Genomic DNA, 13,283 nt, shown 5'->3' on the forward strand with positions numbered 1-13,283 from the left:
ATGAATTTTCACTTTGTTGTTCTACTGATATGATAGCTTGGTCGTTAACATGCTCACCTCAGAGTTATCTAGTACAGTATAGATTATGACTAGTGGGGTCACCCGTGGGAATCCCACGGGCATGGACGTGTGTGACATTTCGACATATTGAGTTAGATGCTGCACCTGCACATTCGGTTTCACAAAATGGTTACTGGCAATTGATCAGATGCACAAATGATGTCATCCACACAATGTATTTACTTCTGATAACATGTGAATGCATGTGCGTGCACATCCACACACACATATACACATACACACACATATACACCCACACACATATATATACACATACACACACATATACACCCACACACATATATACACCCACACACATATATACACACACACACACACACAAATACACATACACACACATATACACCCACACACACATATACACCCACACACATATGGGTCGGAATTTTGAACTCGGTACATTTGGGCCGCCCAGGGGTCAAAATTTGTTTTTTTGGAATAGCTAAAAATCACCTTGATATCCTTAAAGCACTATGCCTGGGCTATCAAACGCAGCCAAACTGACACCGATCGGCCCAGAGGTTCCGTTTTTATTCATGGTCAAAGTTTCCCTTCCTTGTTAGCATAACGTAAGAGACCAAAATAAGGTCTCTTTGTAAACATTCCGTCACAAATGCTTCATTTCTGCATTTAAACATATAAGCAAAGTACCAAAAATAGGCAAGACATATATCTACTTGTGTTTTAAGTTTCAAGTTCCTACTCAAAATGTATGCTGGTTTATGTACCGACAAATATTGGCTATTTTTCAGTTGTTTTCACCCAAACCTGTGTTTTTTAAATTGCACTCTTGACAAGTTTGTCATTTTGCAAATATACTTAATAGAACCTCCAAAAAGCACTCAGGTACCCGACAATACATGTGTTAATTAACTGGAAAATTTGCAGTTTGGGCGTCCGCATTATCTATGGTTGTGTCTTGAAAATAGCTCAATATCAATTGAGAAATAAATCTCTCTTACGTTATGGTAATACCACAAGCCAACAAATCATTCTAGCTACTAACAAAATGGATTTATTTCCATACAACCATAAAAAATCAGAAGGATATTGTTCCTCCAGCAAACGAAACTTGCAATAAAGTACTAATCATACCTTTTTTATATACAAAATAGCAGTCCACTTGTCATGTGTACTTTTTTTCTCCTACTTGGCATTCAAGCTATTTAAATACCCACTCAAACATCTCAAACTCGACTCGGATGGCAATAGACTCGGATGGCAATACGGATGGGAAAAGACTCGGATGGCAATACCGAGATGGCAATATCGGATGGCAATATCGGATGGCATCCTCGGATGGGAAAAGACTCGGATGGCAATACAATTGACACTGTCATAAGAGATTTTATATCGTGGCGTCACGTAAGAGACCGTTATCGGAGAAATGCAATATTAGGCCCCTAAATCCAAAAATACATCATGAAACAGCTCATAAATACACTCAAAGCACTCTCAGGCTATGGATCGTTTGTTTCCATATGATATTTGTAAATATGGACATGTATGAAGTACTCCAGTCAATGATGAACTGAAAATTGACACCAAATTTAGAGGGACTGACAGCAAGATCTTGATGTGACACCCATCAAAACCAGTTGGCAGTCATCCAACACAGCTCATTACAACCAAATACAACATATATTCTTGTTGAATACAATAATTAAGACATGTACAAAGCTTATGCGGGACTGCGGGTCTTTGTTTAATGTTCCGATAAACCTCTCGTACGTTACGATTTACGGGTCTCGTACGTGACGCTGTACAAACTCGCACGCCATTGGCGGCCATGAAACGAGAACGACTCACGGCGATTTTGGCAAGTACTTTCACATGTTCCTACGAATTAATCTCAAAATAAACCAGGTCTTGAGGATCTATGGCATCCTGGACAAGTACTTACGAGACCATGGGGTCCAACGCCGATCTCACGTATGATATTTTTTGGGATTTCTCCGGCCAGACCGACGACTAACTTTCGCCAAACTGCTTGTTTCGCGCGGCGAGTAACTCGCTGAATACCCGGATGTAAACGCCGGGTAACAGGAAGTACCCGTATGTCGGCATTTCACGCCACAAGTTTTCGGTCTCTTATGTTATGGAGGAACGCTCTTCTTCCCGAAGATGCTGTTTCGGCTAGTTTTGCGTACTTAACGCACCAGGAGCGTCCCGATCTTTTGAAATGGCATAGAATTCAAGCTAATGTGATGGTCTGATGGTATATTTCACTTCGATATGCACTTACCTGGCTTACAGGGAGCATGACCACCGGTGCGTAACGTAAGAGACCGTTATGGTTTCTAAATTCACACTCAAGCTTGTTGTGTCTCAGAGAAACAAAGGAGGTCAATGATTTTTACAGAGTTAATACATACGTATAAGTGCTGTTTGTTGCGCCCTAAAGAAGAACTATGGAACACCCTGATATGTGTAAAACAGGGCTTATATAAATGTCTCTTACGTTCCGGTTCATCTGCTTCATCCTATATGAGGAGGAGCTGTGACTCAGGAACTGACATGAGTAACACAAAAACACATTCAGTAGAGTAGTTATATAGATCTACTTTTATTCCAGCTGTGAAAAGTATGAAAAAGGCTTTTATAATGAATGCATGGCTTTGAAGGGTAACGAAATACTAAAAAAAATGCCCTTTTTCACCATTTTTTGAGGTTCAGGGGCTTATAACATGTAGATAATTGATAAAACGTTTATAAAACTATACATTTTCTGAAAGCCGTGATTGTGTTCAACAAGATGACACCTAAATGTACTAATTCAGAACATTTGGGACAAAGTTATATAGGTTTAAAGTAATCGATGTGTGTTTTTTGGGATTTGTACCTCATTCAAAATTCTGACCCATATACACACACACACCCACACACACATATACACCCACACACTTATACACATACACACATATACTGAAACGCAAAAGAAACTTACCACTTGTTTGAAATGTAATAAAATTGTAACAGTTCAAAATAAAACAAACCAACAATTGCTAATTGAAACATTGGCATTTTATTGATGACATGTCAAGTTTTTGACCAAGATACACCCATCTCATCAGTTTACTCTACAGTACAGAACAGCACAGGGTGCAATGTCAGTCCCCTTTCAATAGTGTGTGTGGCCACCATTGTTTTGGATACAGGCAGTGCATCGTCGGCGTATACTGCCTACCAGTCTTTGGATGGATTGCTGCTGGATTCTGTCCCACTCAGTCCTCAATGTCTGAAGCAGCTCTGCCCGTGTCCTGGCCCTGCCAACTACGCGTCTGCCAAGCTCATCCCACAGGTGCTCTATGGGATTCAGGTCAGGGGAGAGCGCAGGCCACTGCATGGTGTTGATGCTCTCGTCTTGGAGAAATGCAGTGGTAAAGCGAGCAGCATGAGGATGAGCGGTCATGCTGAAAGGTTCTCAGTTCTGGGTGGTCTAGCAGGAATGGCAGCAGATGGTCGCAGGATGTTATCCACATACCGCTGGGCGTTAAGATTCCCATCCACAACCACCAGTGGCGTCCTGTACCGGCCTGATATGGCGGCCCACACCATCACACTTGGGCCACCCCACCTGTTGGCTTGACGCACGCAACAATCGGCATATCGCTCGCCAGTTCTTCTCCAGACACGCTCACGCCCATCAGGACTGTCCACACAGAACCTTGACTCATCGCTGAAAGCGACCTCGTTCCACTGCGCCAAGGTCCACCGCTGATGCTGCTGGCACCATCTCTGTCGGTTGCGGCGATGGGCAGCCATCATCACGGGGCCTCTGTATGGTCTTCTGGCAGTCAGACCATAGTCATGCAGTCGTCTTCGTGCAGTATCATTGGAGATCCGTGGGTTTGCACGCCCCGGAGTTTCTGCCGCAGTGCGGGATGCTGGACGGAATCGATCCCGCAGGTGACTTCGGACCATCTGCCTGTCCTGCCTTGCAGTGGTGACTCTTGGCCTCCCTGATCGAGGTCTGTCATCTGCAGAGTTGTGGAGGGTGTCTCTGTCCACCAGGGCCGATATCGTCTGGTGTGAACAGCTAAGGCGACGTGCCACCTCACGGTAGCTCAGTCCGCCTTGCAGCATGCCCAGGGCACGCTGCCGTTGATCCCTTGACAATCGTGGCATGTTGATTGAAATGCCCATTTTGCACTGGCCTTTTTAAAGCCAATATCAAGACATCACGTGCAGCTCATTAAAATCATCCCGTACCCCTTGGCTAATCACTGACAGTCAAAACGGCTGTTCAACAGCTGTGCTATGAAGTGACCATTGAAGGTTCAAGTGACCATCCGTGACCGTTTTGTCTGACAGTGAGGACACTATTGTCCACAAAAAAATTCACACATTTACTACACGCAGTGTTATTGTTGATATTTAAAGGTTTCAAAGGTGGTAAGTTTCTTTTGCGTTTCAGTATATATATACACACACACACACACACACACACACACACACACACACACACACACACACACACACACACACACACACACACACACACATATACACCCACATACACCCACACATATATACACATACACACACATATACACCCACACACATACACACACACATATACACCCACACACATATACACACACACACATATATATATATACACACACACACATATATACACATACACACACATACACCCACACACATATATACACATGCACACACATATACACCCACACACATATACACACACACATACACACACACATATACACACACACAACAGGTGTCCCTTTATGATGCTGTCAATAGGTGCTTGTATTTGTTCATAGCATTGTGTTCCTGAAGTTGCATCCTGTTATGTCATCTGTGGTACAGGACGCTGTTACCCCTGTGTTGAAGAAGTCACTGTCCGCTGTGCTTGTGGATTTGCTTCCATAATCGTTTCATGTGGCTGTGAAAGGAACACTCGTCCACCACGCTGCAACCAGCCATGCAGGTTCGAGATCAGTATGACACGTTGGTGAAGTACCGGTACAGTAAAAAGGGTCATTTTCTGTTGGACAAGCTGGAGGAGAGCTATGGCTGATTAACATGGAGTACAGCAGTACACCACGATAGGACATGTGTGTGCGAAGCGGAAAGCGGGGTTTAGCAATTGTTTCACTTTGTCTGTCTGTCCACAAGCGTCAGTTTATGATCGAGGAACAACTTCATTTCAATTGAATATTTTAGTATGAACATGAATTGGATAACTAACCTGTGAAAGGCAGATTTTATTATGTGACGTAGGTGTTCCCATCAGCAGTTCATCTATTGAATAATGTATTGCTCATTGTCGCACAGTGTCGCTTAGCTGTTCATGCATGTTGAAAATTATTCCGTTTTAACATTAAAACATTTTTCCAATAAACAATTGGTCGTTTGGCCTCAAGATGTGTTTAGACTTTTTCCGCTTGGCCTGTTGTCCCTCCCTCTTCCCCTAAACACTGTTACCTGATTTGCAGCTCCCCTCCCATATGCCACCACCCAAAGCGCGCACCTCACCGCTGTCATCCATGGAAGTGCCCACCATGCCATCTGCCATGCATTCGGACGCACAAAGACTGTGGCCACACATGCCCGGTTTCCTGCCATGATGCTGTGCTTGTTACACCTGCTCAGGTAAATTATTCCGTTCACCCAAAACACCCTCTCTACTCATTACATTCCTCCAAGGATCCCACTGGTAAAAGGGTGGTGCTTGCAAAATTCGCCAAATGCAAAATGTGAAACCATCTGGTGGAAGAAATATATAAAGATCTCGAGGCAAATTTTAGTTGAGATCAAAACCATCGTGTGAAGGCAATTTCCTGCATCTCAACAGTATCTAATAAGTATTCCCAGGTAAGGTCGCGATGATGACACCTTGTTATAAATATGCCTTACCTGCACACACACGCCCATCATGTTTACCTTCGCAAAAGCGGAAGGTTATGTTTTGATCGCTGTGTATTTATTTGTATGTCTGTGTGTGTGTATGTTAATCGCATAACTCAAAAAGTATTCAACCGAATTGCATGAAATTTGGTGGGATGATTGGTTATTATACGGGACACATTTGATTAGATTTTGGGAAACAGATTTGCTCAAATTCTGACTATTTTTAACTCCATCGTATTTCACTCAAAGTTATGAGCGACTGAAGAAGAAGATGTCCATCCAGGACGTCATCACTATAACGCGATCTCCCGCGATCATTTCAACCTCAAAAAAAATTATAATTGCAGATTTGACAATAGATGAGGCATATTAACAAACGAATGAAACAGATTTGCTCAAATTCTGACTATTTTTAACTCGATCGTATTTCACTCAAAGTTATGCGCGACTGAAGAAGAAGATGTCCATCCAGGACGTCATCACTATAACGCAATCTCCCGCGATCATTTCAACCTCAAAAAAAATTATAATTGCAGATTTGTCAAGAGATGAGGCATATTAACAAACGAATGAAACAGATTTGCTCAAATTCTGACTATTTTTAACTCGATCGTATTTCACTCAAAGTTATGAGCGACTGAAGAAGAGGATGTCCATCCAAGACGTCATCACTATAACGCGATCTCCCGCAATCATTTCAACCTCAAATGAAATTCAAATTGCAGATTTGTCAATCGGGGAGGCATATTAACAGACGAATGAAACAGATTTGCTCAAATTCTGATTTTTAAAAATCGATCGCATTTCACATAAAGTTTCACTTCGCATACACTCCCATGCCAAGTACAGAACAGTAGCTGCGGCGAAGGTATGCGCTCTACCGAGTGCCCGGATTCTAGTTAGGCCTGGAGTTGGCAACCTCTACGTCATTGCAATTGGCACCTCCCTGTTGATTCTATTTTGCTTTATCCACTGCAAATACTTCATTTTTGCTCGTTGATTGTTATATTTACAGTGCATTCAGAAAGTATTCAGACCCCGTCACTTTTTACCTTCGCAAAAGCGGAAGGTTATGTTTTGATCGCTGTGTATTTATTTGTATGTCTGTGTGTGTGTGTGTGTGTGTGTATGTTATTCGCATAACTCAAAAAGTATTCAACCGAATTGCATGAAATTTGGTGGGATGATTGGTTATTATACGGGACACATTTGATTAGATTTTGGGAGCAATCGGGTCAAAGGTCAAGGTCAAGGTCACGAAAAGGTCAAAATCGTATTTTTACCATAGCGCGGTCAATTTTTATCCAATTGGCATGCAACTAATGCCAAAATGTTCAGAATTCAATGCCCGATCTTGTGATATACGACATGACCCAGTGAAGACATTACCCTTGTTAGCGGTTGGGGGTCAAAGGTCAGGGGGGTCACGACCTTGCAAAATGTGCGTTTTTTGTCATAACTTGGTCAATTCTTATCCGATTTGCATGAAATCAGCACCAAACTGTTCACTGTTCTGTTCCCTACACTCCCATGCCAAGTACAGAACAGTAGCTGCGGCGAAGGTATGCGCTCTACCGAGTGCCCGTTCTAGTTCACATTTTGTTATGTTGCAGCCTTATGCTGAAATCGTTTAAATTCATTTTTTCCCTCATCAATCTACACTCAATACCCCATAATGACAAAGAGAAAACAGGATTTTAGAAAGTTTTGCAAATTTATTGAAAATAAAAAACTGAAATATCACATTGACATAAGTATTCATACCCTTTGCTATGACACTTTAAATTTAGCTCAGGTGCCTCCCATTTACCTTGATCATCTTTGAGATGCTTCTACACCTTGATTGGAGTCCACCTGTGGTAAATTCAATTGATTGGACATGATTTGAAAAGGCACACACCTGTGTATATAAGGTCTCACAGCTGACAATGCATGTCAGAGCAGAAACCAAGCCATGAGGCCGAAGGAACTGCTTGCAGAGCTCAGAGACAAGATTGTGTCGAGGCACAGATCTGGGGAAGCCTACAAAAAAAATTCTGCTGCATTGAAGGTTCCCAAGAGCACAGTGGCCTCCATAATTCTTAAATGGAGGAAGTTTGGAACAACCAGGACTCTTCCTAGAGCTGGCTGCCTGGCCAAACTGAGCAATCAGGGGAGAAGGGCCTTGGTAATAGAGGTTTTTTTTTTGTTTTTTTTTGTATACAGAGTCGAGGCTCGTGAAAGAGCTAACATTTATCAAACAAACAAGCAAACAAAGTATATAAAAAGGGGAGCGGTCGACAAGATGGGGAGAGAAGGGGAGGAAGCACACAAACACAACATTTGAGAGCAGGGACATCGGGAGATGTGTGGGAGGCAGAGGGCCTGGGGGGAGGCAGGATAGGTATAAAACGCAAGGACACCAAGGACTTCCAGGAAAGAAGACAAAAGTCACCTCAAAAAAGTGGATTTGGGGTGAAATTAGCGGGGGTAGAAAAGATCAAGGTTTTGGATTGGGGAAGATAAGAGATGGTGGTGAACAGCCGTTTTAAAGACCTGAAGGGAGGAGTGGGATTGAAGAGAGTGAGGGAGTTTGTTCCAGAGGTGGGAGAAAAGAACAATGAAGGAGTGAAGGTGAGCAGAGACTCTTGATTTGGGCAGTTTAACCATAAGAGGGTTGCAGGCAGATCTTGTGCGACCTGCAGGAATATTTGGGGGACAGAGCCCAGAGAGAGCTGGGGGAGCAAGGCCGGAGAGGAGTCGGTAGAAGACGGAAAGACCACCAACCTGCCTGCGGTGAGTAAGTGAAAGGCCCTCGGAGATAGCGTCATCGCAGGAGATTCCAATGATTCTGAACGCTTTGGTTTCAACAGCGTGAAGACGAGCTAGGTGTGAGGCAGTAGCACCAGCCCAGAGGGAAGAGCAGTATTCCATTGAGCTGCGGATGAAAGCCTTGTATGTGGTGAGGAGCTCAGGTGTGCCAAGGAAGGACTTCGCACGACGGAGGATGCCCAGTCGGCGACTGGCTTTGGAGGCCAGCTTGGAAATGTGGTTTTCCTAGGAAAGATCATGGCAGACAGTGAGACCCAAAAGCTTGAGTGACAGAACTTCTTGGAGAGGATTATTCAGAAAGTAGATGGGAGGGTTGTCCAGTCGGTCTTTTCGGAGAGACATCGTAAGAGTGTGAGATTTCACAATCCTTCCCCAGGATTGAAAGACATGTTCCACTTGTTTGCCCAGTCTGTGATTTTGTCCAGGTCTGCAGAGAGTGAGGAGGTTTTAACCAATCTGGGTTTTATGGCAGAGAAAGCCCGCTTGGAGTTTGCAAAAAAGCACTTCAAGGACTCTCAGACTGTGAGAAACAAGATTCTGTGGACTGATGAAACCAAGATTGAACTGTTTGACCTCCGTCTGGCCACTCTGCCATAAAGCCCAGATCGGTGGAGTGTTGCAGTGATGGTTATCCTTCTGGAAGTTTCTCCCATCTCCACACGGGATCTCTGGAGCTCAGCCCGAGTGACCATCGGGTTCTTGGTCACCTCTCTTACCAAGGCCCTTCTCCCCTGATTGCTCAGTTTGGCCGGGCGGCCAGCTCTAGGAAGAGTCCTGGTTGTTCCAAACTTCTTCCATTTAAGAATTATGGAGGCCACTGTGCTCTTGGGAACCTTCAATGCAGCAGAATTTTTTTTGTCGGCTTCCCCAGATCTCTGCCTCGACACAATCCTGTCTGAGCTCTGCAGGCAGTTCCATTGACCTCATGGCTTGGTTTTTGCTCTGATATGCATTGTCAGCTGTGAGACCTTATTGTTATGTCTGGGGTGGGGTGGGGGGTGGTAGAGGAATATCTAGAGCCAGATAGATCTGCATAGGTAAGTATCCGACTGTCGTGACAGGGAATCTACCTGTAATAAGTTCTATGTTAGCCCGGGTTGTCGGTATAAGCTGTATTGATGTCCCCGCTACGAGGGAGCAGGGCGTGCTAAATAGTACAGGGATTATGGATAAGATTCCTTTGTTCGTCGTTTCCCCCTGTCGCCAAACCTTTCTTCCTTATGGCAACGCATACTCATATAAACACTTAGATAGGCCCTTTAGTGCAACATTAAATAATTCCCCTTCCCTTACAATGACCTTGGAAGAAGACCGGCAGGAAGCCAGATCGGGGCACCGCCGGATGGCCGCCGCCAGCCGCACGACCAGCTAGCCTAGCAACATCGCGTGAGACGAGCTGTAACCACGCCACAGGGAACGTGTGATTGGTTGGTGCGGAAGGCGCGATCCTTGAACCAATCAAGGTTCCTTGAAGGCGCGAGGCGGTTGAGGAGACGGCGGGAAGCTACGAGGCTCTGGTTGGTGGCGCGCCAAAACTGACGTGGCATGCAAAGTTACAAAAGGGCACGCTGACGTGCTTCGCTCTTGTCTCTGTGCTTATTTCTGCTCGACGCTACGCTTCGCTCTGGGGGATTGAGTCGTGTTGATGGTTCGTGCTTGGTATTGAGTCGTGCAGGAGTAGTGTAATAATGTTGCTTCTGGGACACCTCCGTTTAACATGTGAAATCCGTATCTAATGTCATTTACCCCCTTGTCTTTTTCAAAAATCATAAACACCTCTATTTCTCCCACCCTCATCTTTATGAACCTTTTGTCTGTAGTACCTATCCTTAATGTTGTTCATTAGACCACTCAAACACTACAAATATTTGTTTTCTCTTATAGACCTATCATCCTTCTTCTACATATCATCTGGCAGATTAATCTTTGACCCACTCAAACATTGACCCATTCACTTCCATATTAATTCTTTCCCTCCCTCATTGCCCCTAAACACCTATATTTCTCTCACCCTGTTCTTTACGAACCTTCTAACCTTTTGACATGTTATCCTTATTCATTAGACCACTTAAACACCTGTGATCCTTCTGACCTCATGGACCTTTTAACCTTTTACTCTTAATATCATCTGGTGAATATAACCCACTCAAACAACGACCCTACAAATATTTGTTTATGCGTGGGAAATAATTTAATTCTCCTACAACTCTCTTCACCATCTAATATATTAACAAAAAATATGTTTGAGTTTGGTTCTTTATTAAGATATTTTAACTGAGCTAAGATAAAATGGTAAACCTCCCTCAATGTTCTTGCTTGAGCGCCTCCAGTGCCACATACCATTTTTAAATTAAAGTATATATTTTCCTGACAACCATCAAAGTTTTCCGTCCACTCAAAAATATTTCCATCTTTTTTACCCAATTCACCGGTATTTAAATTAATTCTCTTATTTGTTTTGTGAACTTTTTTACCAGTTGCCTTTTCAATTATACCTATTTGATATTTTTCACATTCATTATGTTTTCCATTTATATACCAAGGTTGATTACACCTCCACTCTTTAGTCTGGTTGATACTTGGTTCTATCATTTATATAATAGTAAAAAAGGCGGCGGTAGCCCGTTAAAATCCCCAACCCCCCCCCCCCCCTTTTTAACTTATCACTTATATATATCTTATCACTTATATATATCTTATCACTTATGTATATCTTATCACTTATATATATATCTTATCACTTATATATATATCTTATCACTTATATACTTATATAACCATAAGGGAGACTATCAATTCCATTTTCTAAAATAAACCTCTTATCATCAAAAGCCCCCAATGCTTTCTTATTTATCTCTTCTGAATATAATTGATGTTTATAACTTCTTATTCCATTAATCTTTCTAAACTCTTCTTTCTTTGTTGTTAAACAGTTATAATAATCCTTAAAGTTTATTGTTTCTTTAATAACATTTTTCTTTACACCTTTTAACTTCTTATCAGTCTTTTCAACGTTATTCACAATGTATTTATAAGCATAAGCCTTTGACCTCAATCCCACAAATTCACTCATAACATTTCCTCCTAATTCATCCTTGAACTTTCCAATCACCTTTTTATTTTTAGAAGAGAACAACTCACTCTCTGGACTGTAATTACTCGTGTCATAGATATTAATGTCTCTTTTCATGTCTGAATAAACATCGTTGGTATTAATTTTCAAAATAAAACGATCTGTATCCATATAAAGTAGATTAACATCATTTTGATATTTCTTCCTCAAGTTATTATAAAAGTAATCATACATTAATGACTTTGATAAATCAAGAATTGTTGTTCCAATATAAATAGGTTTGTTCATTTCAATACTCTCTTTAATCAAATGGATCGCACAAAAGTTCTCAGTAAAGACCTCAGCTCGAGTAAAACTCGGTCTATTAATTAATTTTGATGCTTGTTCCCAAGATGTTGATAGTCTGATATTTTGTCTTTTCCTCACATTCTCCATAGTCTTACCAAAGACCGCATTATTCATCAATTTATAAAAGTCTTTCTCAAAATCTGTTTTTGACTCTGTTCTTCTTTGTGTATTAAAATCAATGTACCCCTTTAACCAATGACTTTGATTGAACTTTAGAACCCTATGGATCTTCTCTACTCTTAGACCTTTTGATAAATATTGTCGCAAATTTCTTTGGTGTAGAACATAATTTTTCTTGTTATATAATGTAGTAAGTAATTTTTCTGTTGATTCACCTATATCAAACGATCGTTGATAATCACTCAACCATTCTTTCTTTGGACTTGCTTTCTCACAAGCAAATGGGAGATCTTTGTGTAGGTTATGGAGTTCCTCTGGATATTTTAAATCAATTTCAAAATAATAACCAACTTTTTCTTCATCCAATTCTTTTTGTGTAGAGATACATACATCTTGTAAAACGTTTTTGTAGTCTTTTTCCTTTACCCATCTAAGTTTTCCATAAGGAAGAGCCTGAGACATTGCCCAGCCATACAGGTTGTTCGCGTCATAGTACATCAAGTAAGAACTCTCTTTCGTTGGATCATAATTTGGAAGATATTTGTTATTTGCTTTTGCGTATCTACTCGAGCAGACTTGTGAAATTCCACCTCTTTTTGCCTTTTCAATCATCAAAAGCATATCAACATCGGTTATCAAATCCAAATCTTGTTTTGTCATTTTCAACATCGCACTCCAGGCCAATCCAGGTGCTGTGTAGTAGTGAGCAGGATCCAATCCATATCCAGTGCGACAAACAGATCTAAAGGCTTCAAATACATCGGCCAATAAAAGCACATCAGTTTTGAGATACAAATCGTGATACTCGCCAAGATTCTTGATGTTATATTTTTCCCAAACATTTTGTGCGTGTACATAATCTTTATCAGATATATGACTATTATTTAATTTGTTATAGAAATTTTCTTTTGAAGGAAGTTGTGTTTCATTGAATCTCTCAAATGAGTCCATATAGTCATAGGGGTAA

The 13,283-nt window shown here is 41.7% G+C and overlaps 1 protein-coding gene across 1 annotated transcript in view; it reads left to right on the top strand.

The window, feature by feature from the left end:
- The window catches only part of NFXL1 (nuclear transcription factor, X-box binding like 1), a 153,059-nt gene that overhangs the window by 55,503 nt on the left and 84,273 nt on the right, over positions 1-13,283 (top strand). Inside the window, exons 15-16 of the mRNA XM_078772717.1 lie at positions 4,921-5,041; positions 5,550-5,706. Coding sequence (XP_078628843.1) covers positions 4,921-5,041; positions 5,550-5,706 — 278 coding nt within the window. The remainder of the gene's footprint in view (positions 1-4,920; positions 5,042-5,549; positions 5,707-13,283) is intronic.

The sequence above is a fragment of the Myxine glutinosa genome, chromosome 2 (genome assembly GCF_964187855.1).
Source record: "Myxine glutinosa chromosome 2, kmMyxGlut1.1, whole genome shotgun sequence".
NCBI lineage: Eukaryota > Metazoa > Chordata > Myxini > Myxiniformes > Myxinidae > Myxine > Myxine glutinosa.